Source organism: Nicrophorus vespilloides, unplaced genomic scaffold (genome assembly GCF_001412225.1).
Source record: "Nicrophorus vespilloides isolate i.1.1-1 unplaced genomic scaffold, Nicve_v1.0, whole genome shotgun sequence".
In the NCBI taxonomy this organism is placed as follows: domain Eukaryota; kingdom Metazoa; phylum Arthropoda; class Insecta; order Coleoptera; family Silphidae; genus Nicrophorus; species Nicrophorus vespilloides.
Window position 1 is genome coordinate 87,575 of NW_017098471.1, and position 24,171 is coordinate 111,745.

The 24,171-nt window shown below is 36.1% G+C and overlaps 1 protein-coding gene across 1 annotated transcript; it reads right to left on the reverse strand.

Annotated features, from left to right (window-relative positions):
• Positions 1-5,423: 5,423 nt before the first annotated feature.
• On the reverse strand, positions 5,424-22,931 carry LOC108562529 (MOXD1 homolog 2). Its single transcript, XM_017920899.1, has 7 exons — positions 22,500-22,931; positions 16,279-16,670; positions 9,339-9,494; positions 7,970-8,248; positions 6,980-7,809; positions 6,670-6,838; positions 5,424-6,586 (listed from the first exon to the last, which is right to left on the reverse strand). Exons 2-7 carry the CDS (start codon positions 16,552-16,554, stop codon positions 6,284-6,286), a joined length of 2,013 nt encoding a protein of 670 aa, XP_017776388.1. The 5' UTR covers positions 16,555-16,670; positions 22,500-22,931; the 3' UTR covers positions 5,424-6,283.
• Between the last annotated feature and the right edge of the window lie 1,240 nt (positions 22,932-24,171).

The window sequence follows — 24,171 nt, forward strand, 5'->3', positions numbered from 1 at the left end:
CGTATGCATTGTATGCAGATAAACAAAAACCGACCAACGGGAATCCTGTTTTCCACCCATGCCGAACCTCCCACGAATCCTTTCGACCATAACACCTCCGAAAAACAAAGATGGTCTTTGGAATTAATTCCAGAAAACTATTGTCCTCGGCATTAAGAACGCACGTAGTAGCTCGTGGACACAGTGGAAATTCCTTCCAAAAAAAAAAACGAGACCGCTCGATTTGATCGGGGTTTCTGTGGAACGGGGAAAGCATAAAATTTAAATAACTTGACAGAATGACTTCGGGTTAAAGCCGACTCAGACATTTGATGGTTCAAACAGGAGCTGCCGAAATGATGTTTTATATGCTTCTTCTTCTTCTTCTGCTTCATTTTTTTTCCTTCTTCCTTTCTTCGCTCCGCGTGACAAATTGGATGCCGTCGGGTTTTCCTTTACTTTCATAAAACCGGCTTAAACACTCAAAAAATGCGCGTAAAACATCCAATCAATTTACATTCCATATTACGTTAAGGAATTTAAGCGTGTAATTACACGCAATTAATAAATTAGTTTACTACATTTTGTTAAATTTTGTATCTATTAAGTTTTAGTAGTAATATTTTAAAAAAATGTAGTGTATTGTTGCAAATATATCCTAATCCAAATCCAAAAATTAATCTAATTTATTTGAAGAAAATCAAAAAAATTCATACCAAATTTTTTGAAATATTATAAAAAAAAATCTCTATAAAAATGTTTTTTAAAAATCCTTAACTCTTTTACAAATTCAAATATATTTATGAAGATACTTAATTACCTGAAATTTCTTAAAAATTTAATCATGGAATTAGATATTATGTATATTGAAAAAAAATTACATTTTAACATTTTATGTCAACTGTAGTACATCAAAATCAAAGATATTATTATATATTAAGAGTCAAAGTACATAAAAACCGTAGAAGACCAAAAAGTAAAATTTATTATTTGTTAAATAACCCTTTAAAAAACCGGCGGATATAACACAGTGATTGAATTTTAGTTCAAAAATAACATAATTTCTTTCTATACATAATAAATAATTATTTTTTTTCCTAAATAAAATTCTGATTGTTTTTTTCATAAAGACAAATTTTATTGTTACATAAAATGTCCGGATGTGGATATTAATTATTGAAATGTAAATCATTAAATAAATAGATATAAAAAAATCGTCATATGATTCAACATTATATTTAATCTCGTTGAAATAATAGAAATCGCAGGAAAAATGTAATAAATTTGGTATAAAATTCATACGACTTATAATTAAAATGTTACGAGCTATTTCGAAATGATAACTGTTCATCGTTTTATATCCATTTAGGAGGAACGTCGTATTATAAAAATAAGTTATTCCATGAATTGAGTGATCAAGAAGAAAAAACGTCAATAAATTAAATAATCAATTTTTAATTACCTTATTTTTATTTATTCTGTATTCTTCCTTGTTGCAATTTAAATAAAACAATTCGCATTTTTTAATTGTTAATAATCTACGTTAATTAATACATATGTATTCTTGCTAATTTTTTTTAAATATACTGTGTTTTTTTTAATAATTAAAAAGCAACGTTTATTTATATTTGTAATTTAAATGATAAATGTTTACTTACTTTTTTAATAAATTAAATTTGATGTGAATTTAACATTTGGTTATGAATTTATAAACTATATTAAGTCTCCGTGTTTGTAGAATAAAATGAAACTTATTTCTTTCCATTAAATCATTTTCCATTAAATCAAATATATTTATAAAAAAATAAACGTAATATTTCTTCCAAAAATGTATTTTTTCTTTGAATTTGGAATTAACCGTCTATAATACTAGAAAATCAATGACACAATTATTTTCAATATTGTTTTCACAAATTTCTGTTCATTAAATCAAGTATATTGATATTTCTAAATCGATTTCTTCGACAAAAGTGACTTCACAAATGCAATTATTTTTTGAAAATTATATTGAAATTTGTTTGTTTACAGGTAAATTTAGATATTAAATTCTTGGTGAATCAAATATTTTATACAAAATTTATTAATTTATTCAAAATTGAGGCCTATAAAACCATTGAAACATTTTCTTTAATGACTTAGAATGAAATTTACTGCTGTTTCTTCACATAAATCTCATTTAATTTATTCTGATGGAACGTTTTAAAATTGAGTCTATATCACAAGCCGGACAACCGAAAGACCATCTATTAAAATCCCGACGTTCGAAATCCCGACTGTATCAAAATCCCGACGTAGAAATTTATAATAATAAAAGACACTGTCGGGATTTTTATTGTCTGTATTATGGTAGTCGGGATTTTGACATAGTCGGGATTTCGATATAGTCATGATTTCGAAAGTCGGAACTTTGAGCCATCCGGGATTTCGAACGTCAGGATTTTGAACGTCGGGATTTCGATAGACGGGATTTCGGTTGTCGGGCTTTCGATTGCCACCGTTTACAATTATATAGTTTTGAGATAATTAATTATATTTATAAGTATAAACTAAAACTGTATATATTTACATACAAAATTAACGAATTAACAAAATTGACGAAACTCCAACTTTAGTTCAAAATAATATAACAGTCAATGTTTATTAACTAATTTAATTAAATTTATTATAAATAAGGCGTAAAATCTTTTCCTTTAATCAATCTGGCTTTGATACAAAGTATGATGTTTGATATACTGATAGATCATGAAAATCTGAAACAACTATTTTTTTTCAAAAGCTCACAATAAAATCAAATTTTTGTTTCTCTCAATAAATCTCCGTCCTTTGCCTCGAATCCTCCACCCCCAAAATACGAGCAGCTGAAAAAGCAATCAATCTTTCATCGGGACGGCTGCAACAGCATCGGAGATCCCGTCTTTATTTCGTGAAGTTTATAATTTGTCAATATGGAATTTTCGGGTGCGTGGGCGGTGATGGAGAGCACAGAACAAGAGGATATATAATCCGGCGTTTGTTTGCACGTCGCCTTCGATCTTTCCATTCTCCTTCCGGCATCACGATAGAAAAAAAAAAACCCAAAGAACGGACCGGAAATGGCTGCGATTGTGTGCGTACGCGCCCTTATTATTAACACGCAAACACGGAAATCCGATAACAACGCCACGTCAGCAGATTCAATATTCTTCAATCATCTTTCACTTACGATAAATTATATATAAATTAAGATCTTCTATATTGAATAACACTTCACATTTTTATTAAAATCACTATTTCAGAATACAAAAATAGTTTACAAAATAATTTTATTAAAAAATATTTCAATGAGTTTTCACTTTTAATTTAATTTTGATCAAAACTTTCAGTAAAGTTAAAAATACGTTTAGCAAGAGTAAAATTAGAGATTTAACGGGTAGAAAATAGGTTTTAATTTGTTTCGTGTTTGTTTTCGACAAAAAAAAAAACAAAGTAAATAAATAATTTCGATTTGAAAGCGACTGGGCGAAACGCAACGTGTTTTCCTTCAACTCAATTAAAATTAATGGCCTCCAAAGCAGCAGCAAATTGGTGGAGGTTAGGTGGCAATTGATTCAAATGCAAATACCGGAACCGGAAGCGTCGAGGCCACTAGATTACGAAACGAGGATTCGTATTTTGTTTCATTATTATCGCTGTGTTTTTATTTTTATTTTGTTCGTTTTTGTTTTGTACGTTTTCCAGGAAATATCCAGGGATTTCTGGTAGCAATTTTCGTTGTATTCGCGTTCGGTGGCACGAATCGCACACTGTGTAAATGTCAATTTAAAATGTCACCACCGCCCCAAGTTTGACATTCAGCCGTCTTCGGGGCGGCTGCCGCAGTCGTGTCTCATCCGGATAAGCTAATCTACGTTTATACGCCTATCTGATCCATCCAAATCCACGCCGACTTGCCTATCTGTTTCACAAGCGGGTGGGAGGAGGTGGCAGGTTTCTAATTAATGAACCGCAAGTGGTTTGGGGGGAGAAATGGGGGGATACGGTCTCCCTTACACCGGGAGTGCAAGGAACTCGGGCGCAACAAATTTACCCTTTACTCTTTATTCAGGAATGATACAATAATGTAGCTTTGAATCAATAAAATATAAATAAAAACTGGTAGAAAATTTATGCATTTATGACTTTACCCCGTTTTACATCATGGTTGTTTGTCCCAAATTTAGCTTTTATTATTTCTTTCGAAATTATACAATAAAATAGATTTGAAAATATCCAATATGCATACAAATGCAAGAGACTACGATCATACCCCGCTTTACGTCGGATCATATTATCTATTCAAACTACCTTTACTTCAGTAATCATAAAAAACTATGATTTTATCAAATATACATAAAGAACCTAACATGTATATACGTCCTTGCCCCGCTTTACGTCGTCATCTATTATTTGTTACAAGATCAACGTTTGATTATTTCCCCGAAATTAAACAAAAAGAAAATTTTAATAAACATAAACGTGCTTCGCTTTACGTCGAATTTTTTCATATGTTTCAATTTTACTTGGAAAATTAATTAAATACAGCTTTGATCATATTGAATATAAATAAAAAAGCTAGGAAACGTAGATATGCACAAACCCGCTATACGTCGGAATCTATTCTCTATTTGAATTTTACTCCACTTTTCGAAAATATGAAAATATAAGAAATATCGACAAGATCGTATAAGTATAATTAACCTTACCCCGTTTAACGTTGCGAAATGTAATTTACAGTGTACACCAAAATGAAACGACGCAAAGTGGGGTCAGAAAATAATTTTGTTATTATGCTTGTATTTCGGTATAAAGAATTAAAATGTTATTGATCTTTTCTTATATATTAATAATTTAATAAAATTTTCATAAATACACATTTTCTTCTGAATAGGAATTCACCCTAAAAGGACTAAAGGGAATTGATTAATGAAAGTAAAAGGGGTGAATAATTTTTCCAAAAAAATAATAATAAAACATAACGCAAAAATTCACTTGATATTCATTTATTTCATTTTTTCTCTTCTCTCCTCTTCTCACTTTCTGCTTCGACTCGCTCAACTCTTCATCTTCTTCATTTTTTTTTTATAAAATATATTACACAAGATATCTACACTGTACAAGGTTCTTAAGTTAAGACTTTTTCATGTTTTTTTTTTTTCATTGTTTGTTCATCAATTTTCTTGTTTGTTTACTAACAATATCATAAATAAATAATTAAAATTACACAAAAAAAAATAAAACAAATAATAATGATAGTAATAATAATAATAGTGGAGAAACAGAGGAACGATTAGGAATAATATTACATACATTTACAAAATAGTCAAAACGTAAAATATATAGCACCAGTCGAGACTATAAATATTATATAATATATATATATAAAAAATTAATAAACAAATTTACAAATTTACATGTGTTTTTTTTAATCGATTTTCTACTCACCGTTCGAAAATTAAACAGAAGAAAGTATATGGGGGAAGGAGGGGGGTTTAAATTAAATATGACATTTTCTTCGTTTTGCTTAGAAATGTGTGAGATTTACATTAGCTAACAACGATAGCAACTAAAACAAGGATCGGGTTTGTTTATTTATATTTTTTTTTTTGAGAAAGGTAACTTGTTTTAATCCATGCATTGATTCTCTCTTTTATTCTGGTTTTGCTTGACTTCTGACTCATTTTTTTTTCCTTTGTTTTTTATTCTTCTTTCGTTTGTTTTTTCTTCTTTCGGTAAACGGAAATGATCTAACAGTGCTTAAATCTACTTTTGCATCACAGCTCCAGACGGCGCGGCGCGAAATGGCGGAAAACCAGTCCGATTCGGCTTGTTTCTTTGTTCCAATTCTCTCAGGGGAGGTTGCGTTAGGTAAATAGGGATCGATGCCACTCTCTATCTTCACGTTCTATGTACATTTGCGAAGAACCGAAGCGGACTTTTGTTAATTGTTTCTTTCTTATTATTTTGCTTTTCACTAGAGATTACACTTAGAAGATTCCTTTAATTTCGTACTCTGCATCATCATCATCATCGTCAACATGATCACTTTTATTTTGCTCCCGTTGCCGTGTCACAGTCACTTTATCACTTTGGAACACACCGCACACTTAATTAATATTTCTTCATTTTTTATATCAATTTTTAAATCATTCGAATGATTATCTTCACAGCAGGCCTCGCATTTCTTTAATATATATATATTTTTTGTGTGTGTATATATATATTTGGGTGTATATATATACTGACTCGATTATACGTGTATTAGAAAAGAGATCACAGTTCACTCGGCTTAACGATTGAGTAACACTTGGAACAGCAGCAACACCGAAAGGAGCACTGACAGCGACGTGGCTGCTGGATGATTGGTGGAATTGTTGCGGCTCAGACCGAGGGATTCTTCTGCTGTTGGGCTGCTACTCCTGGACACTTTACTCCTCGCCGCGCCTTCGATGTGATTGCTGTCCAAATCCAGGACCGGAGTGCCGCCCGGCCATCCCTCGGTGCTGTAGCGCCGGTAATTGCACTGATCGATGCTGTTCCGCACGTACGGCTTCGAGATGTTCGGGTAATGGAATTCCTCGATGTCTGTCCCCTAAACAACGATAAAACAAAACAAAAAACTAAGTTAGGAAACGGTGTCTCTGGAGGGAAAGTTTTCGGAAGAGTTTTACGTACCGGTAGTAAGGTGTAATGCGACGTCCTGCAGATGGCTTTGAAGGAACCCTTCGTAGTTGTTTCTTGGAAGCTGTGGAATTGGTTCTCCCAGTCGTACGAGACTAGGCGAGCTTCGAATGTCATGCCTGCCAACTCTGGAGGAGCTGCTATTTTAACTGGATTAGATCCTCTGTAAATCAAAAGAAATACATTATTTTTATGATATATTGAGTTGAAGGCAGTATTGTACAGATTATGATATGATCAAATTACTAATTATCTGATTAATGAAGTGAATGGAAGAATTATGAAAATATGTTTTTGTACTTACGGGCTGAGTTCCTGGATGCCTAGAGAGTGTAGAACGGTGGGTAAGCTGGGTAAGCTGTGGCAGGAAGTGAGGGACTTCTGCTTGGGATAGTAGAGACCCATTACGAGGCAGGTCTCCTCTCGGCTGGATGGGCCCCCCAGAGTGATGGCTGTGCGGCCGGAGCTGTTGTAAGCGCACTCCGCTATTAAATGATCCCCCGGCAGGATCTTGATGGGCGCCCCCAGCTTTCGATACTCCTGGTAATCCGCGTCCAGATTATCGTCGGCGGCGATCGGTGCCTGCTCGACGCCGTTCCTCACGTGCCTCAGGGCCACCTGCCTTCCTATCCTGTGCGTTTTCATCACGACGGCGAACATATCGATCCCTTTGTGAGGGAATGCCTGTCTCGTGCAGTCTGCGACGCAGTGTCCGGAGGAGACGACCCTCTGCTGACCGGGCGGTATGATGTGCCTCCAATTCGGATCTATCCCAACGGAAATGACACCCGCGTCGTGTCTACGCAGCTCAGGTGTGTAATACAGTCGGAGCCCTGTGCCCTCCAAAGCCCCTAAGCTTCCGTCGCTGGGGGCGGCGTAATGCGTTTCCAACAGATAGTAACGAGACCCGGTCGGCTCCAAAGGATATCCCGCCTCCGGTGGGAAGCTGAATCCCTCCGAACCCCGAGCCCAACTGGCCACCACCGTGTTGCAACCCAAAAGGGCCGTTCCAGGCTTATGGCATTGCCTACCGATACTCTTCGACAGGCCGACAACCTCCGCACTATCCTGACACTCGTACAAAACTACGTGCTGTAATCCATCCATAGCCGCTGACGGTTGCAACGGTTCATACTAAACACACGCAAAAGAAAAAACAAAAATTAACTACAATCAACAAACAAAACAAATAACTTTACTAATTACACAATAAAACAATGGGCATTGACGAATGAAGTCGTAACTACAGCAATTCCAATTCCCAGATTACAGTCACAAGCTAATCCACACTTACTCTAATTAAATGATGTTTGCGGGACAGACTCGGCAGACGGAACACACGGCACCAGTAGAGCGTGTCGCCAGGGGCTGGTGGCTCCACCGCAGGATTACGCAATTCCCATTCTCGGGCTGTCTCATCTGGTCCTGGCGCATCCTGGTCGGCCCTTTGTACCAGGTACAACGACTGAGTACCGCGAGATTCGGCATCGTGCAACGGCAACGATCCAGGACCCACGGCACCACCAACCGGTTCGCTCCTATGGTACAACCATACCACTCTCATGGTATCATTCTGTAACAAAACAAAAACAACACATTTCTTCAGATATTGCTCATTTAACCTTAATTAGAGTTTAAATATACGAAATAACGAATTTGGAAAAAGAGGTTTAAGATGCAAAGCAAACGCGTTCTTTAATTAACTTAAGCTAGATTAGATTTCAGGATAAACACCATTTTATCTCTCTTCATTCTATTTTTTTTATCCTGTAAAAGTCTTTTGTACTAAATTACATGGGCCGGAATTAGGGGGGTAATTAGCGTTCTTAATGTTCTTATCTGGTCAGCGCCGCTCGAACACGAAATAATCAATTAACTTAAAAAAAAAACATTCTTAACCGAATACGCTTAAATAATTAATGAGCTAACATGAATCCACCTGTTACTTAAACTCACTGAGAGAGAAAAAAACCATACAAAATCAGGTATTTCCTTTAGTTTTAAAATTCCGATCATAAATAAAACAGGTCAGAATCAAGCCTTTATCATTTTCGTTTTAATTAAGTTTGATCAAATTAAATTTAAGCTACTTAGAAGTGAGTTAATTGTATCGAATGATCAAATTTATAAACAAGAATGAATATCGAATTTCAATGGACGTGGATGATGATTAATCGCATTGGAAGCGTTGATGTGTGGAGACGCGGCAGTTTCTCGATGCAGCAGTAATTCTGTTGATGAGACGCTTTCGTCCCCTTCCTGGCATTAATCTATATATATATTTTTTAAAAGTCGATTTCAGCAGAAAATCTTGAATAAACACGGCGCGAAATAAATAAATTAAATGTAAATAACGAGTAAGCAGTTTTTGAGGTGGAACGTAAACACAAATATTTCTTTTAATTAGAAGCGATTTTTTTTTGATTATACTCGCAAACTTTCGTTCGGTGAAGGTAATCATGCTTAATCCTCTAAACCGAAGACATAAGTAATTGGGGTCCTGACCATATGGGCTTTTTTCCCCCAAATATCACCCTTCCCCCTCGAAGACCCATTAAAGTGTCAGCGTTTTTCTCGCACATCGTCCTCCTTCTTTCTCGCAATGATTAATTAGCGAAGCCATTAGAGGAGCAGATGATGATATCGGTAGAAGAGAAACTCACCGTTATTGGTATGTCATGGTGGTCGCAAGTATCCAGCTTACGGCTGAACCTGAGTACGGTGTGCGTGCTGTTTTCGTATCCCAGGAGCAGCTGATAATCCTGGCTGGTGTCCACTTCCGGCTCCTTGTCCGGTGCGTTTCCTTTCACGTGTCTATCCTGCAACAATAAAAAAAAAACAGTTTCGCATTAGTTCTCGTATAATTTAACATGTAAATCGGTTGATTTCGCCGCGTCGAAAAGTAAATTAGTTTTAAGTGTGCCTCTCTCCGACATCTGGCCAACGGAAGGCGCTGATGGTGATGATGATGATGATGAAAGAAGATGAAAAAAAGAGAACAAGAAAAAAAAACCTGTTCCCAATCCGTTTCGATGAACTTGCAATTTCAACAATCACTTCTAAACATTCTCCAATAATCGAATTAAATCCATTGTGAGGTGCACTCATTAAGTCCTTTCATCGGATCGAATTGCTTTTCGTCAGTGGAAGCAGCAAAGAAGTCGAGAGATAAGTGAATCATTATAAATAATTAATTCGGGTTTTGCAGAACGCTCTAAAAGAATTGGATGCGAACGGCAATTAACTACGATCGGTGATGTACTGAAGTATCAATTTCAAAGATGATTGCTCGCGTACTTCCGGACTACCGTTTACTTTTTCTTTTCAGGAGAAGAAGGAAAAATCTCTTTTAAGAAGATTAGAAATGGGAGAGGGATGCCGACTCCGCGCGTCAGGGTTAAAAATAAAAATGGAACAAGAGGGGAGAAGTCGTGTTCCATTGTTGTTCTTTGTTTCTCGTCTTGCTTTCCTCCATCTGGGTTCGATGTGTACGCGAGTGTGTGTGTATGTGTGAGAGGGAACGCAGAAGCCGAGATTTATTACAGGCTTCAAAAACACATGTCTGTAGATAATGAAGTGATAGCGGCTACCGAGTTTTCGTCGAAATGAAAGAGATTAAAGAGAAATGCCGTTTCGGAATGCTTCTCGTATAGTTTTCCTTGGTCTTTATTTTTTTTTTTAATTTTTTTTCGTTTACTCCTTCCTTGTGAGACTCTACGGAATGAAGAAACAAGGGTTGAGTGGTTCTCCTTTTTCTCCATCCATTAATCAAATTTAATTAATTAGACCATATAGGGAGAACAATTGTTGCTGCATTTTGGTCCAATTACGCTGAGACGACGACTACGTTACGTAATCTTTCGCATCGGCAGGGGGAGAGCCGCGTGTGCGGTCCTTTGGGCGCACCTAGATTTACGGCCTTCGCTTTGCTTCGCTCCAAAACCTCTCCTTACACATGCCCACAATTGACACGGCCTTCCTTCCCTTAATCACTCAATTAATAGTCCTGCTCCGCAAAATAATAAAGCAGCGCTCCTTCCTTTCGCTCATTTGAATGCGACCATAAGTAGTCCTCATCCTCTCAACCTCATCCTTCTCCACCACGCTGCGCGTTCGATCCTTTAAGAAGATCGAAATCAGAACTCCATTTGCATTATTTATGCGAAAATCCACAATCTGATTCGCAGCTCGCAGCCCTCATAAATTATGAAGCAATTGAATCGGGCCTCCTCAATTAAACTCGTTCCAGTTCTACTCTCTCTCTTTCTCTTACAAACCTTAACACCACTAAATGGGCCTTCCTTCGCGGTGCGTGGCAATAAAAAGGTAATTAACAACGGGAGTATCATTGGTTACGCGCCATAAAACTCTCCCCCGAAAGCTTTCAGCTGTTTATGTCAGCTTTTCCCCGCTATGTTTTTGTTTTTATCCCACCTCCGCCGCCATTCAGCCAATTCCGATTCCGAAGGAGGTTTGGCCCGGAATTAATGAGAGACGTCCTTTCAGTGGAATTAATTCAGTTCCAAGCCACCTCCTTCCTCCACAAAAGAAAAAAAAAACGGAACAACTCGTCCGATTCATTCCAAAGCGATGATTCAACGCACAAAATTAAAATTTATCATATCAATTTACATAAAAATATGACTGTAGATTGTTTGTAGAAAGTTTGTTTCAGTTAGTTAATTAAATATATAATTTCTTATAGAAAATGATTTAGATTTCATTGGAAGAAGAGTTTTTGTAAGTTTAGGTGATATACGTATTTGTTGAGTTAATGATGTCTTTGGGAATGTGAGAAATTCAAAAGTAAGTGACCAGTTGTGAGTGTGTTTTTTGTTGCTGTTGCTGCTGCTGTTAGGAAGTGCTTGAAATAGCTACGTTCGTTTCTGATATACCGGTATTTCCTTATAGACGAAGCGGAGGAATGAATAGTCGCAGTGCGCAAGGGCAGCGTTCTTATGATGAATTAAAAATGGTTAAACGGCAATAAAGAAATCACTTAGGAAAGGTAAATAAAGAGCGGATAAGATCTTGGGAAACGTAGGAAAGAGCTGGTCTGCGGTGGTGAGAGACTTGTTGGCAAAAAGATGGAATCTGCGAGGGATCATAATAATAAGTAACTCCGCGCTCCGGCAGCTACTGGGATTGTTGTTTCTTGCCATCGGTCGAGTCTGCTTCCTTTTGGCTTGTCGCCTCCTCTATTCTTCTCCGGTCCGAAGCGATCGATGATGATGATTTTGCCCCCTTTTATGTGAGTGTAAAGTCCGGTGGTCGTGCGGAATGTGGGAAGATGTGAGTGTGCGTCTGTATATGTGTGTGTGTGTGTAGTGACCGAGAAGAAGGACGGATGGTGAGCTGCGATCGAGGAAGAGGTGGAACGGAGAGAGGAGAAGAGAGAAGAACTCGTTGACGAGATTATCTCTGGGCATATCACATAAATTACTATAAACACCGAGCCTCCTCCCAAGGACCGGTCGAGGCTCTCACCAGACCATCGGGCGAGTGCGAGTGGAACGGAAGACGCGCTCCGGCATTAACATAACAAGTTCCATAATAGTATTTCATCTTAATGTCATCTAAAACTGTATGCTAATATTTCCATTGCGAGAGACGGAGCAGAGTGAGAAACAGCCTTCTTTGTTCGCTCGTTCCCGGGAAAAAGGTAAGATGAAAGACGGAAGAATAAGAAAAAAAATAGAGTTTCAGCTACTGTTGCACTCATCGTCATCATCATCATCAACAACAAACAACAGTATCGTATGGAAATTGTTTCTCTTTTGGAACCGTTAGAAGGGCGGTCCTAGCAATAATAATAACACGGTCAACTCTTTATTACTGCCGTCAGCGTACTTTATAGCCGTCGTATGCTAATGCGAGGCATTTAGATCGGAATCTTGTCGCGCAGCTACTTTGTGTCGGGCCGGGGACACTAAACCAAGTTATCCTGATCCAGGTCTACACTCTGTCTCACTCCTGCATACCCTAAACGCCGAATTCCGAACCAACCCTCGTGTTTTACAAATTCCGAAACACCCAGAAACCACCGAAAGACCTTCCACACCAAAAAATAAATAAAATAAAAATAAGTAAACGACCACAACAAGAGCACAGCTAAAACCCACGATAGACCCGTAATTGCCTTCGGAGATTCCTCGAACGAGTAAACATTCCGCATTGGAATAATTATGATGCAACAAAAGGAGTAAATTAACCTACGGGTCTCTCTCTATCTCTGTGTGTATGTGTGTTGTTTGAACGTGTGTAGTATGGAAAGTTCTGGGACCCGATCCACCTACAAAATCCTTTTTTAATGAGGACTCGAAATCGTGCGCTCATTATTCGGGCTTTAGCCGGAGAAATGTGTACAAGAGGCACGGAATCTACCTGAAACATTTAATCTTCCTCGGCTAAACGCAATCGAAGCAATCGATCCACTCCAGAAATTAATCTCTCCAGATATACCATCGTTTCCTTCCAGCGCAAAATTCGATGATCCAAAAACAAATACTATTCCAACCATCATCATCATCATCCATGAGTGATGACGGTTGGTACAGTTGAGGACTATCTTATGTAATGCTAGATTATAATTAGTGGAGATGGTTGGTAAGTGATGTGTGCGAGTGTGTTTGAGAAAGCGCGCATGAGTTGAGTTGGTCGTCAAAGTGATGTACATGTAATCCAACGTACAATGTCTTTCCTCGTTCAAGTTTATCTATTGCCGTGCAGCCCGAAGACGTTAAACTTAATCTATTTAAACACGCCGGAATTAATCCGCCAGTTATAACTTCTGAATTTCCCGCACTAATTAGAATGCAGCTCAATAACGAAACGAGAACTATGACGATGAGACCGAATAAATGTATATTATTATAATATTATGATCATACTAGGCATGAATCTAAATGAAAGATCATTAACTCTAAGAAAAGTTATTAATACTAAAAATTTAACCACACTACACCTAATGTGTGAGACGTAACTAATCATATTTAGTAACGTCTTTTAGGGGACGCTTTACAAATTCATTTATGTCTCATATTACGTTTAGTACGGATGCAACATTACGCAATTCTTTAAAATAATTAAACGTAACGTGCGGTAATAACCATGATTAATAAAAAAAAAATAATAAGAATGGTCCGGGTCCCAAAAAGAGTTATTAATAGTAGAAGCCTGACAAGTTTAGCATCCCCCTTTTAGCCACACACGATTATTTAACATTTTCCGCTTGCATTCATCCCTCCCTTGCATTTTTATATCGCCGTTTCATGTATCACATATTATATATTTTTTTCCCTGTATTACCGTTGCGAACGAGCGAGGAGATTCCCCGCTTTTGTTGTTTCTGTCCGGTCCGGGGAGGGTGGTGTACCATTATAAATGACCCAGACAACCCCGTACCGTCCCACTGCAGGTCCGAAATATTATACACATTTTGTTTCGCTCTAAACGCGGAATAAATGGAAATTTCAATCGTAAATCATATTGTGCAGCCGGGAGGGATGAGTGAGGTGGAGAGAGGGTTGCGAGCGTAGAAAGAGCGGCTCGCGCGATAATTTAGAGTCATAAATACAGAATAATAATTAACAAACGCAAACATGTTTAAATCACGGAACGCCGCTAATGTGGAAACACGATTTATTCGCGCGTCCCGCGTATAATAAGAGACGCAACGACAACATAAGGAAAAAAAGGTCAAAAACGAAACAAATAGATAGAGAAAAAAAAAGGGAGAGAGTGTTGTTAAATAAATATTTATACGTGTACAAAATGCATTCGCGTTTCGTACAATTGCTTTACTACGCGCCGCATACATTTAAAATAATGTTCAGTGATTTAATTAACGGGTTCGGGCCACCCCTCACGGCCCTTGGTTACACTGTTTTTCCCTTTCATACTCGTATCTCTCTCGAGCTCACTCTATCTCTCTCAAAGCATTAATTTCCATAAATTTGTTACTCTCTTCTTTTTATTGCACCGAGCTTTAATCCTCTAATTACTCAATGTCTCCTATGTTTGTTTTACCTTAAATTGGTTGGAACATGCGGTTACCGGACTTATACTGTATGATAGATGTTGTAGTTAACATTTACTGTAACAATGTTGAATCCATACGTGAAATAAGACATAATCGTGTGTCAAATATAACAACTTTCATTAAGGAATTTTTAGAAATCCTGTACTAGTTTGGATTCATAATATAAATATTATATTCTAAGATTTTAGTTCTTAGTCAATACTGTAACAATGTTGATACAAAAACAGATTTTATAATTATTATTTAGTAACGTCTTTTAGGGGATGTTTTTTATATAGTACGCTTTACAAATTCATTTATGTCTCATATTACGTTTAGTACGGACGCAACATTACGCAATTATTTAAAATAATTAAACGTAACGTGCGGTAATAACCATGATTAATAAAAAAAACTAATAAGAATGGTCTGTGTCCCAAAAATAGTTACATTTACTGTAACAATGTTGAATCCATACGTGAAATAAGACATAATATAGCAACTTTCATTAAGGAATTTTTGGAAACCCAGTACTAGTTTGGATTCATAATATAAATATTATATTCTAAGATTTTTGTTCTTAGTCAATACTGTAACAATGTTGATACAAAAACAGAGTTTATTATTATTATTTAGTAACGTCTTTTAGGGGATGTTTTTTATAGTACGCTTTACAAATTCATTTATGTCTCATACTACGTTTAGTACGGACGCAACATTACGCAATTATTTAAAAAAATTAAACGTAACGTGCGGTAATAACCATGATTAATAAAAAAAATTAATAAGAATGGTCTGGGTTCCAAAAAGAGTTATTAATAGTTACATTTACTGTAACAATGTTGAATCCATACGTGAAATAAGACATAATATAGCAACTTTCATTAAGGAATTTTTGGAAACCCAGTACTAGTTTGGATTCATAATATAAATATTATATTCTAAGATTTTTGTTCTTAGTCAATACTGTAACAATGTTGATACAAAAACAGAGTTTATTATTATTATTTAGTAACGTCTTTTAGGGGATGTTTTTTTATAGTACGCTTTACAAATTCATTTATGTCTCATATTACGTTTAGTACGGACGCAACATTACGCAATTATTTAAAAAAATTAAACGTAACGTGCGGTAATAACCATGATTAATAAAAAAATAATAAGAATGGTCTGGGTCCCAAAAAGAGTTATTAATAGTTACATTTACTGTAACAATGTTGAATCCATACGTGAAATAAGACATAATATAGCAACTTTCATTAAGGAATTTTTGGAAACCCAGTACTAGTTTGGATTCAAGATATAAATATTATATTCTAAGATTTTTGTTCTTAGTCAATACTGTAACAATGTTGATACAAAAATAGAGTTTATTATTCTTTAACCAAGATTACTATTTTCCAGATATCTTTAGGGATTTATTTATTTAGGTTGTTGTATACTTCGTTCGGGTCCGTCAGAAAAACACTGACTGACAAAACTGACAACATCAAATATTTGAAGATGTCGGCTACGCAAATACCGCGCTGATAATTGAAGGGACAAAATGATAAATGTTTATCTCTGTTTGTAGATGCACTTACTTGGAAGTAGACTTGGCCTTTGTCCACCCATCCGACGACCATGTCAGCACCGGCCATGCTGCCGTCCCTCGAGAATCCGAAGCCGACGTATCCGAAGGTCCTGACCTGCAGTTCGAAGGTGATGTCCTGAGGGCCCGGTCCTAACGACCACAGCAGGACGTAATTGGGATTCAGAGTGGCCGAATGCGACCATCGGGCCGCATCCGCCGAAGCCCAGCTCATCGCAACTGCGAAGAGCATAAGTAGATCGCGTGCAGTTTCCATTTCTTTCCTCATGGAGAGATGCGGAGAAACGAAGTGAAGAAAAAGAAGAGAAAAAAACGCACAAATTACGTGTGTCTCGACGAACGGGGGAATGAGAGACCTCGGAGCGATCACTCTTCGAGCATCATCTGGAAAAGAGAAAATAATTAGAATTTAATTTAATTACGGACGGAAACATCGCGTGTCTTCATTTATTGGATTCCGCGTTGCTTTTGTTTCGTTGCTCGAGGGGGCTGGGGCGACGGAAATGACAGTTGCAAGCGAGAAGAGAATTTCTGCTCTTCAGAGTCTGGATTGGGGGGATGAAGAGGAAGGAGGAGGCGGTAGAAGGATGGATGGATGGAAGGCTAAACAATACTCACTCGAGTTGATAACGACCGGGACTAGTAGGAGAAAAGGGTTCGGGTGATGGGCTTATATAGTTTAGGCGCAAGTTCGCAAGAGTTCATCATTCCATCTTATTAAATTTACTCGTATCTCAAGCAAATTGAATTCATTTGTGCATGTATCCACTGCGACTACTCCTCATCATCACCATTATTATTATTTTGACGAATTTCTCGCGAATCCCAAATTCAACTAATTACATTTTAGCTTACATTCCTTGAGAAACGCTACAACTTACATCTATTAAAACCATAAAGTCAAAATTAAATACCAAAAATCCTTACAAGATCGTAAACCCAATTGCAGCTCGCTTAATAGGTATGCAAATGAAAGAAATTTTAATCCCACAACAATAAATAATAAAAAAAATGCTTATAAATAATTTTAATGGAAGCCATTATGCATTTATTCGAATTCCGGATTTACATAGTTATTGTCGGCAGCGAGAATAAATAATATATTCATTTAAATACGCACATAATTCTGCGTCCCATATTTGTTTTTTTTCAAATTTAAATTAAACCGCGCCAAAATAAATGCCCGATATTCACGTAATTTCAACCTCACATCAACAAACCAAAACTGGTTTTTAGATTTCTCCAAAGGAATTTCATACTAATGAATACCAAAAATTTCAAAGAAATCAAAGCAATTGTAGTTTTTTTCTCTTAAAATAATTAATTCGATAAGAAAAAAAAATGAAATTTTTAACTTTATTAAATATTAATCTTCTTTCGATTGAGGGAATTTTTCCGCTCGGCATCGATTCGTTCCACAATTACCAGCACATAATAGGACTGAAAACCGAGTGCATTATGTAAGTTATAATAGGATATATAGACGACGACTGCGAGGCCGAGAGAACCTCTTAATTATTTATTTATTTTCGTTGGCGCAATCGAAATTTCGTCGAATCGAAATCTTCGGATTAATTAATTAAAGCTGTTCCACCATTTAACGACCGCAATTAAAAATGTAGTTTCGTTTTCTTCTTCTGATATATAAAATTTCTTTTTTTTTAGATTTTAAAGTTAATGGCTTCATTAATGACTCCCGAATATCGTATTATGATGCGCCTCGTATTTCTTTTCGTCCATTGTTCCCCCTTTGCGATGCATTCGGGAATTTTTATTGTCCTTTCCGTGAAGCGCATAATAATAACAAACAGCTTTGGGTATGACGCTACATCACGAGACACAAAGCCCGTGTGTAATATAATGAAATAATGGAATAATGGAAGAAAATAAAACGAACGCTTAGCTCATTTCATGCGTGTTAAGTATTGAAAACTTCCCCAAACAGAACAGTCCTATAAGATGAAGGCAAAAAAAAAAAGTTGAAATTGTATTGCATTCTTCTATAATAAAGCCACGTTTTGGAATTAAATGGATTTCGATTAAATTTATTAATACTCTCTTTTTTTTAATATGTCCCCAGACTCCTTTTGTATCAAGTTTCCTTTGCTTGTCACACGATGCTGGAGCATGGAAAGAAGAGAGAAAGAGAGAGTGAAAAATATATATATCAGGGCGGACGGATATTGGGGCCGACGGCGTTTGGGATTTCAGTTCGTGAAATGTTAGACCGATATAATATGTTTTTCTCCGTTGCTTTTGGTGTCCTTGTACTGGCGCGAAGAGGAGAAATCCGATAGCACAGAAAGCGGATCCAAAATATTTACACTCGCATCTGCTTTAATAATTTGTATCCCCCATAAATCATTCGCTTCGTTTCGTTGTTTTTTTTTCTCTTCATCTCTCCTTTATTTCTGACAGCCCAGGGCGAGAAAACGCGCTGCAGAACTAATTTTTACGATGGATCTCGTGTTTTGACATTTGTTCTTATCCCTAAGCCATCGGGGGATATAAGGTTTCACCTACGGTCGCAGATCTTCTAATAAATTCATCTCCTTTTATATGCATTAGCTTTTTTCTCTCACTGGTAGACCCGAAGTCTAGGAAAACTAATTCCAATGTAATCTTTAAAGCAGATAAATTCAGGATAATGAAAACTGTTTATATCTTATTGGAATTGATATTCAAATTATTTATAGTAACTGAATTAATATTAATAAATTGCTTTGAATTGAATGGAAATTGAAATAGATTGAAACCTGACCTGGTGGATTTGAAGCCATCAATATTTTGATGAACGAATCAAAATATTCCCATTATGCGTATGGGGGAGAGGCGAAGGAACGGTCGGATTTCGGAGCGTGAATTAAAGAAGGACGAAACGTCCTTTTATGATTCGAGATTTTTCATTGAAACGCGATATGTTTTGATACGTTCAGGGGTTTAACTCGGCGGTAAAGGAAATACAACCAATTTCGAATTCCTTCTCTTCCTCCTTTTTATATCGGATTTCTTCCTTCCCATTCGATCCGTGGATCTCTCGAGGGCCCCCACACGTGTTTTGACATTCGTTCGACAGTTCTTAGGCGCGTTTCCGGCCGCCATTGTTTCCAATTGCCCTCCTCCCCTCGTCCATCCTACGTTCAATTCAGACGCATCAACATCAGCAATTGTAGCCCGCATTTCGTATTCTCGACAGGTAAAAACCGAAGACTTGCACATACAAATACACGCACGCACATACAATGCTGCGAGGGGTGAGAATTCGGGTTTTATCCTCTCGTCCCACTGGGGGAGGCTTAACGTTTCGACCGAATTACACACGGGGATTTCTCTATTTATTTCGGTTGGAGCTGTTCTCTTTTTCTCTCTCTTTATTTCACATTACGAATTTCAACCGTGATTCCTACAACATTCTTTGGTACAACAAATAAATTATTTGTAGACCAAAGGTCTATAAAAAAAACATATGGAAATGCTTAATAATGATGATTATATAGTTAAATTTTCAATCGGTAATCTCCTTTTCTCAGCTACGTTACGATATTTGCCCGTGATTTCTACGACCTTCTTCCACTTGTCTTTCTTTTTTGGAACAGCTTCTCTTCCGAAGGCGTATAAGTAATGTCGGTGAAGAGGTCTCAGTGAAGAAACCGGTAGCGGAGCATTCATAATTTCAATTAATCCCGCTTCTGTTTTCTCTCTTTCTCTCTCTCTGTCTCTCTATAACTCTATATATACATCCTAGACCACTCCGAGACTCACGGTGTAACTAATTGTTTTCGAGGTAGCGGAATGGAATGCGTGCACGGAAATTGAACCTCCGCTGGGAATGGAAAACAGGATTTTGAGGAATATGCATGGGATTTTATTGGGAAGCCCCGGAGTCCGGAGATGATATTTATGACTACCCCGAGTCAAGTGCAGCGCGCTTCCCCGGAAATGCGCCGCCCGCACATCCGCTCCATCAAATCGCTCCTATTTTGGATTGGATGGATGGAGGAAACTCGATTGCGGAGCACAACCATCAGCAAAACTGTTCTTTAACTTTATAACAGAATCCACAACAATAACACACCCAAAAAAAAAATGGATAAAGAAATCTAATACTGTCAGCCACGTCATGAAAATGTCGCATTAAGACTGCTCCACTCATCCTCTTCTGGAAAAGCGGAGAAATACATAAAACACGAACCGCAGACCGGCAAGATGCTTGCATAATAAATGCCGTGTCGACGTCTCTTTCTCTCTGTGTGCGCTAAAAACGGCTAAAAAGCTCTTTATATCATTCGTTCATACTTTTTCCTCCAACAGTAAGAAGCTTCCAACTCTCGTACTCTCTTCCGGCATAAATAATATAACATTCCGCATTTAATAATGCAACTTCAAGGAAATTTTATTTTTTAAATATTTTTCAAATCACCGCAACTAATTCAAAATACCTCGAATTGCGCTACAAAAACTCAGTATTGTCCGACGCCTAGGCGTGTAAATACACCGTTTTACGGTCGAGGTCTTAACAACGTGAATTTACATGATCCGCAGGAATGCAACGAACGTAAACATAACGGCGCGTAATTTATATCCCTTCATTACACTAATGAAGTACTAAATTTTCCGTGGTCGAAGCCCGAATCTTCATCAAACCGAATCTTTCCCTTAATTTTTTTTTCTTCTTCTACATCGCCCGCTTTTCGCAGGTATAAAACGCGGAGAATCAATCCCTTTTGTTCAGTTTCCTTCGTCTTTTCTCCTTCACTTTTGCCGAATATATACGGACGTCGAAATTCCTGATTATTCCATGAATAAATGTTTTAAATTACGAGAAGAAGCACCTTTTACCAAAATCACTAAAACAAAAAACCCCAATTTTTAAATAGTTTCCTTTCCTCACATAGAAAAAAAAAAGGACCTGATTAATATTTATCAGTTTTACCGACGGATAAAAGGACCAACCGAAAACTTCATCCTTTTCGGACGTTGATAAATTAATTTCGCCGCTTTTAACTTCTATTTCTATTCATTTACTTAATACTTCTCTTTAAAAGCTTTCGCATCGGAAAATGTATATACGTGCAATTAGCTTAGAAAAACGTTCAAGTGAAAAGAACTCTTTGAACTTTACTTTCAAATAAAAGTTTCGAGCTTTGTTAAATCGAATTCTTTAATCTACTATTCCTAATCTTAAACTGTTTCCGAATACGTAATGTAAATCTATTCATTGATTGATCCAAAACTAAATATACAAAAGTTCACTAAAAATATACAATTTCTTTGTAAAAAGTAGATGACGTGGGTCTCGTCAACGCAATAATTGCGTCTTTGTTGTCATTTAAACGAGCTTAAAAAAAGCTTAAGTCCGTGCTTCCCGGACGGAAAGCAGCCTTTGAGAAATATGAGGAAAGTATTATTGAATAAACTTTCCTTCTGCCCGAGAAGAAGAATGAAATAAAAAAAGATCTTATACGCTCCAACGAATTTGCTGCACAAGGCAGAATGGAAATACAGATTTCACAAACAAAGCTTAATCGCTTTTTTATATATTTGTGCACTATATACCTTACATAAGCTTTACGAAATCTTCCGTGTTATTGTCGAACTGAAATCAATCGACCCGAATATTTTTCAAAGCCTTTTTTTAAAACGAAATAAGTTTTTTAAACGTTCAAATTTATATATTGTAAATCTACTCTAAATTCAATATATGAGCTTTTCTCATTTCAAGAATAGAATAAAACATTAGAATTAGAGTTTTTTTAATTTATGTTTTCAATTGTGATTCGAGCAAATTTTACTTTAACTTCAAACTTTTCAATTTATTTTATAAAGTAAATTTCTAATAGAAATTTTGTACTTTTATAAAGTAATTTATAAAAAGAATTGTCCAATAAACTGAATATTTCAATAAAGCTCTTGATTTTGATGCATTCTGAGAAGTTTTAATACTTTTTGAATTCATAAATGATACGAATGTTTACGTCCTTTATATTTTTCTTCAATTTAGATTAGAACTTTATTGAGTCCAATTTGAGAAACTGAAAAGGAAGTTCAATTCCGTCGAATTAAGCTTTTTTTCCAATAAAGGTCCATTAGTTGAAGTTGTAACAAAAATTGAAACTCTTGGTCCACATTATTACTGTGTTTTCTTCATTGTTGGAACGATGAAACTTGGTCGATATTTGCATAATACTTCTTTACCGAAGGTATAAAACTTACATAATTTTTGCGTTGGGCGATTTGCCGTAAGTCCAATTGAAATAAAGTATAAACACACTTTTACAAAACTCTTCCAAACAGAAATAATAATATTACTAAATATTAAAAGCGCACTGTATTTTTATATATATATAAATCGTTGGTTTTGCTGCTCTTGGAACGAACAATATATTTCACATATCACCACTTTAGTAAAAGCTCAACTGGTGCGCGCGTATCAAGCACATGCATCGTAAGCACACTCTCTCTCGGGAGGTGTGATTTCAAAAGCGTAAGCACGATGTTCACTACACGAGGCTTCGCGTTTGACTGACTGGACTCACTGGAGCTTTCGAACGCTACGTGAAATGCGCTCCGGGCACGAAGAGCTGAAGCCTATACTTCGTTCTTGGAAACCGGAATACAGGGCTGTAGTGGGAGAATATCGGGTAAGCCGAGCATGGGGCAGGCGCGCGCTCGCTACAACCGAACGCGCACCATTCACGTGCAGACGCTTCCCAGAGAATCATCGCACGCTTAAAATGCAGATTGCTGAACGGAATCTATACCCACTTTTCCATCTAACTGAAGAATTGAATCAACGAAAGCTCGCCGTTACCATTATTCATAGATCTTCCTCCTATTTCGGATTGTACTTCACCTTTAAGAACTTATACAAATGGATTCTTAACTCTATACTTGGTACATTACTTTTACCTTTACTTTATTTACTCAATTGCAATTCTTCATTCACATTCATTAATCTAAACTGTGCTTTATTCTATAATTTATTACAACATTTCTTAATTTCTTCTATTCAATATAAATTTTACTTATTCTTCACTTAGCAATATTGTTTGCATACATAAAGACATTTTATTTTTGCAGCAATCTTTAAACTCTAATATTTCTATTAACTTAATATTTAAAATAACTTAAATTACTCAGTACATTTTTCTTCATTCTTTATTTAGTCTTCAATGTAATATTTTTATACTAACTTAAATGTATTGCATAAATTTAAAGCGAAGTTATATGTGTTCACCTTAATATTTAGATATATTTTTGAAATATAATTTGTATAATTTTTCTTCATATATTATAAAGTTAATTTATTTCTCATAATATGACATCAATATCTCACCAATACATTTTATTGTGTACTATTTTGTACTTTATGTAATTTTTCCAATTTTTTAGACTTCATTTTTCTTTTTATTTATATTAATTTATATAGATAACTAAGTTCAAAATAAGAACGGAATCTATTCCCACTTTTCCATCTAACTGAAGAATTGAATCAACGAAAGCTCAAATATTACATTGAAGACTAAATAAAGAATGAAGAAAAATGTACTGAGTAATTTAAGTTATTTTAAATATTAAGTTAATAGAAATATTAGAGTTTAAAGATTGCTGCAAAAATAAAATGTCTTTATGTATGCAAACAATATTGCTAAGTGAAGAATAAGTAAAATTTATATTGAATAGAAGAAATTAAGAAATGTTGTAATAAATTATAGAATAAAGCACAGTTTAGATTAATGAATGTGAATGAAGAATTGCAATTGAGTAAATAAAGTAAAGGTAAAAGTAATGTACCAAGTATAGAGTTAAGAATCCAGTTGTATAAGTTCTTAAAGGTGAAGTACAATCCGAAATAGGAGGAAGATCTATGAATAATGGTAACGGC

Coding starts and splice junctions, on each gene's coding strand:
- LOC108562529 (XM_017920899.1), bottom strand. CDS start 16,554: ATGAGGAAAGAAATGGAAACTGCACGCGATCTACTTATGCTCTTCGCA. Junction 9,495..16,278: donor AAGGCCAAGTCTACTTCCAA/GTAAGTGCATCT, acceptor TTATTGTTGCAG/GATAGACACGTGAAAGGAAA. Junction 6,839..6,979: donor GGCATCCAGGAACTCAGCCC/GTAAGTACAAAA, acceptor TTTGATTTACAG/AGGATCTAATCCAGTTAAAA.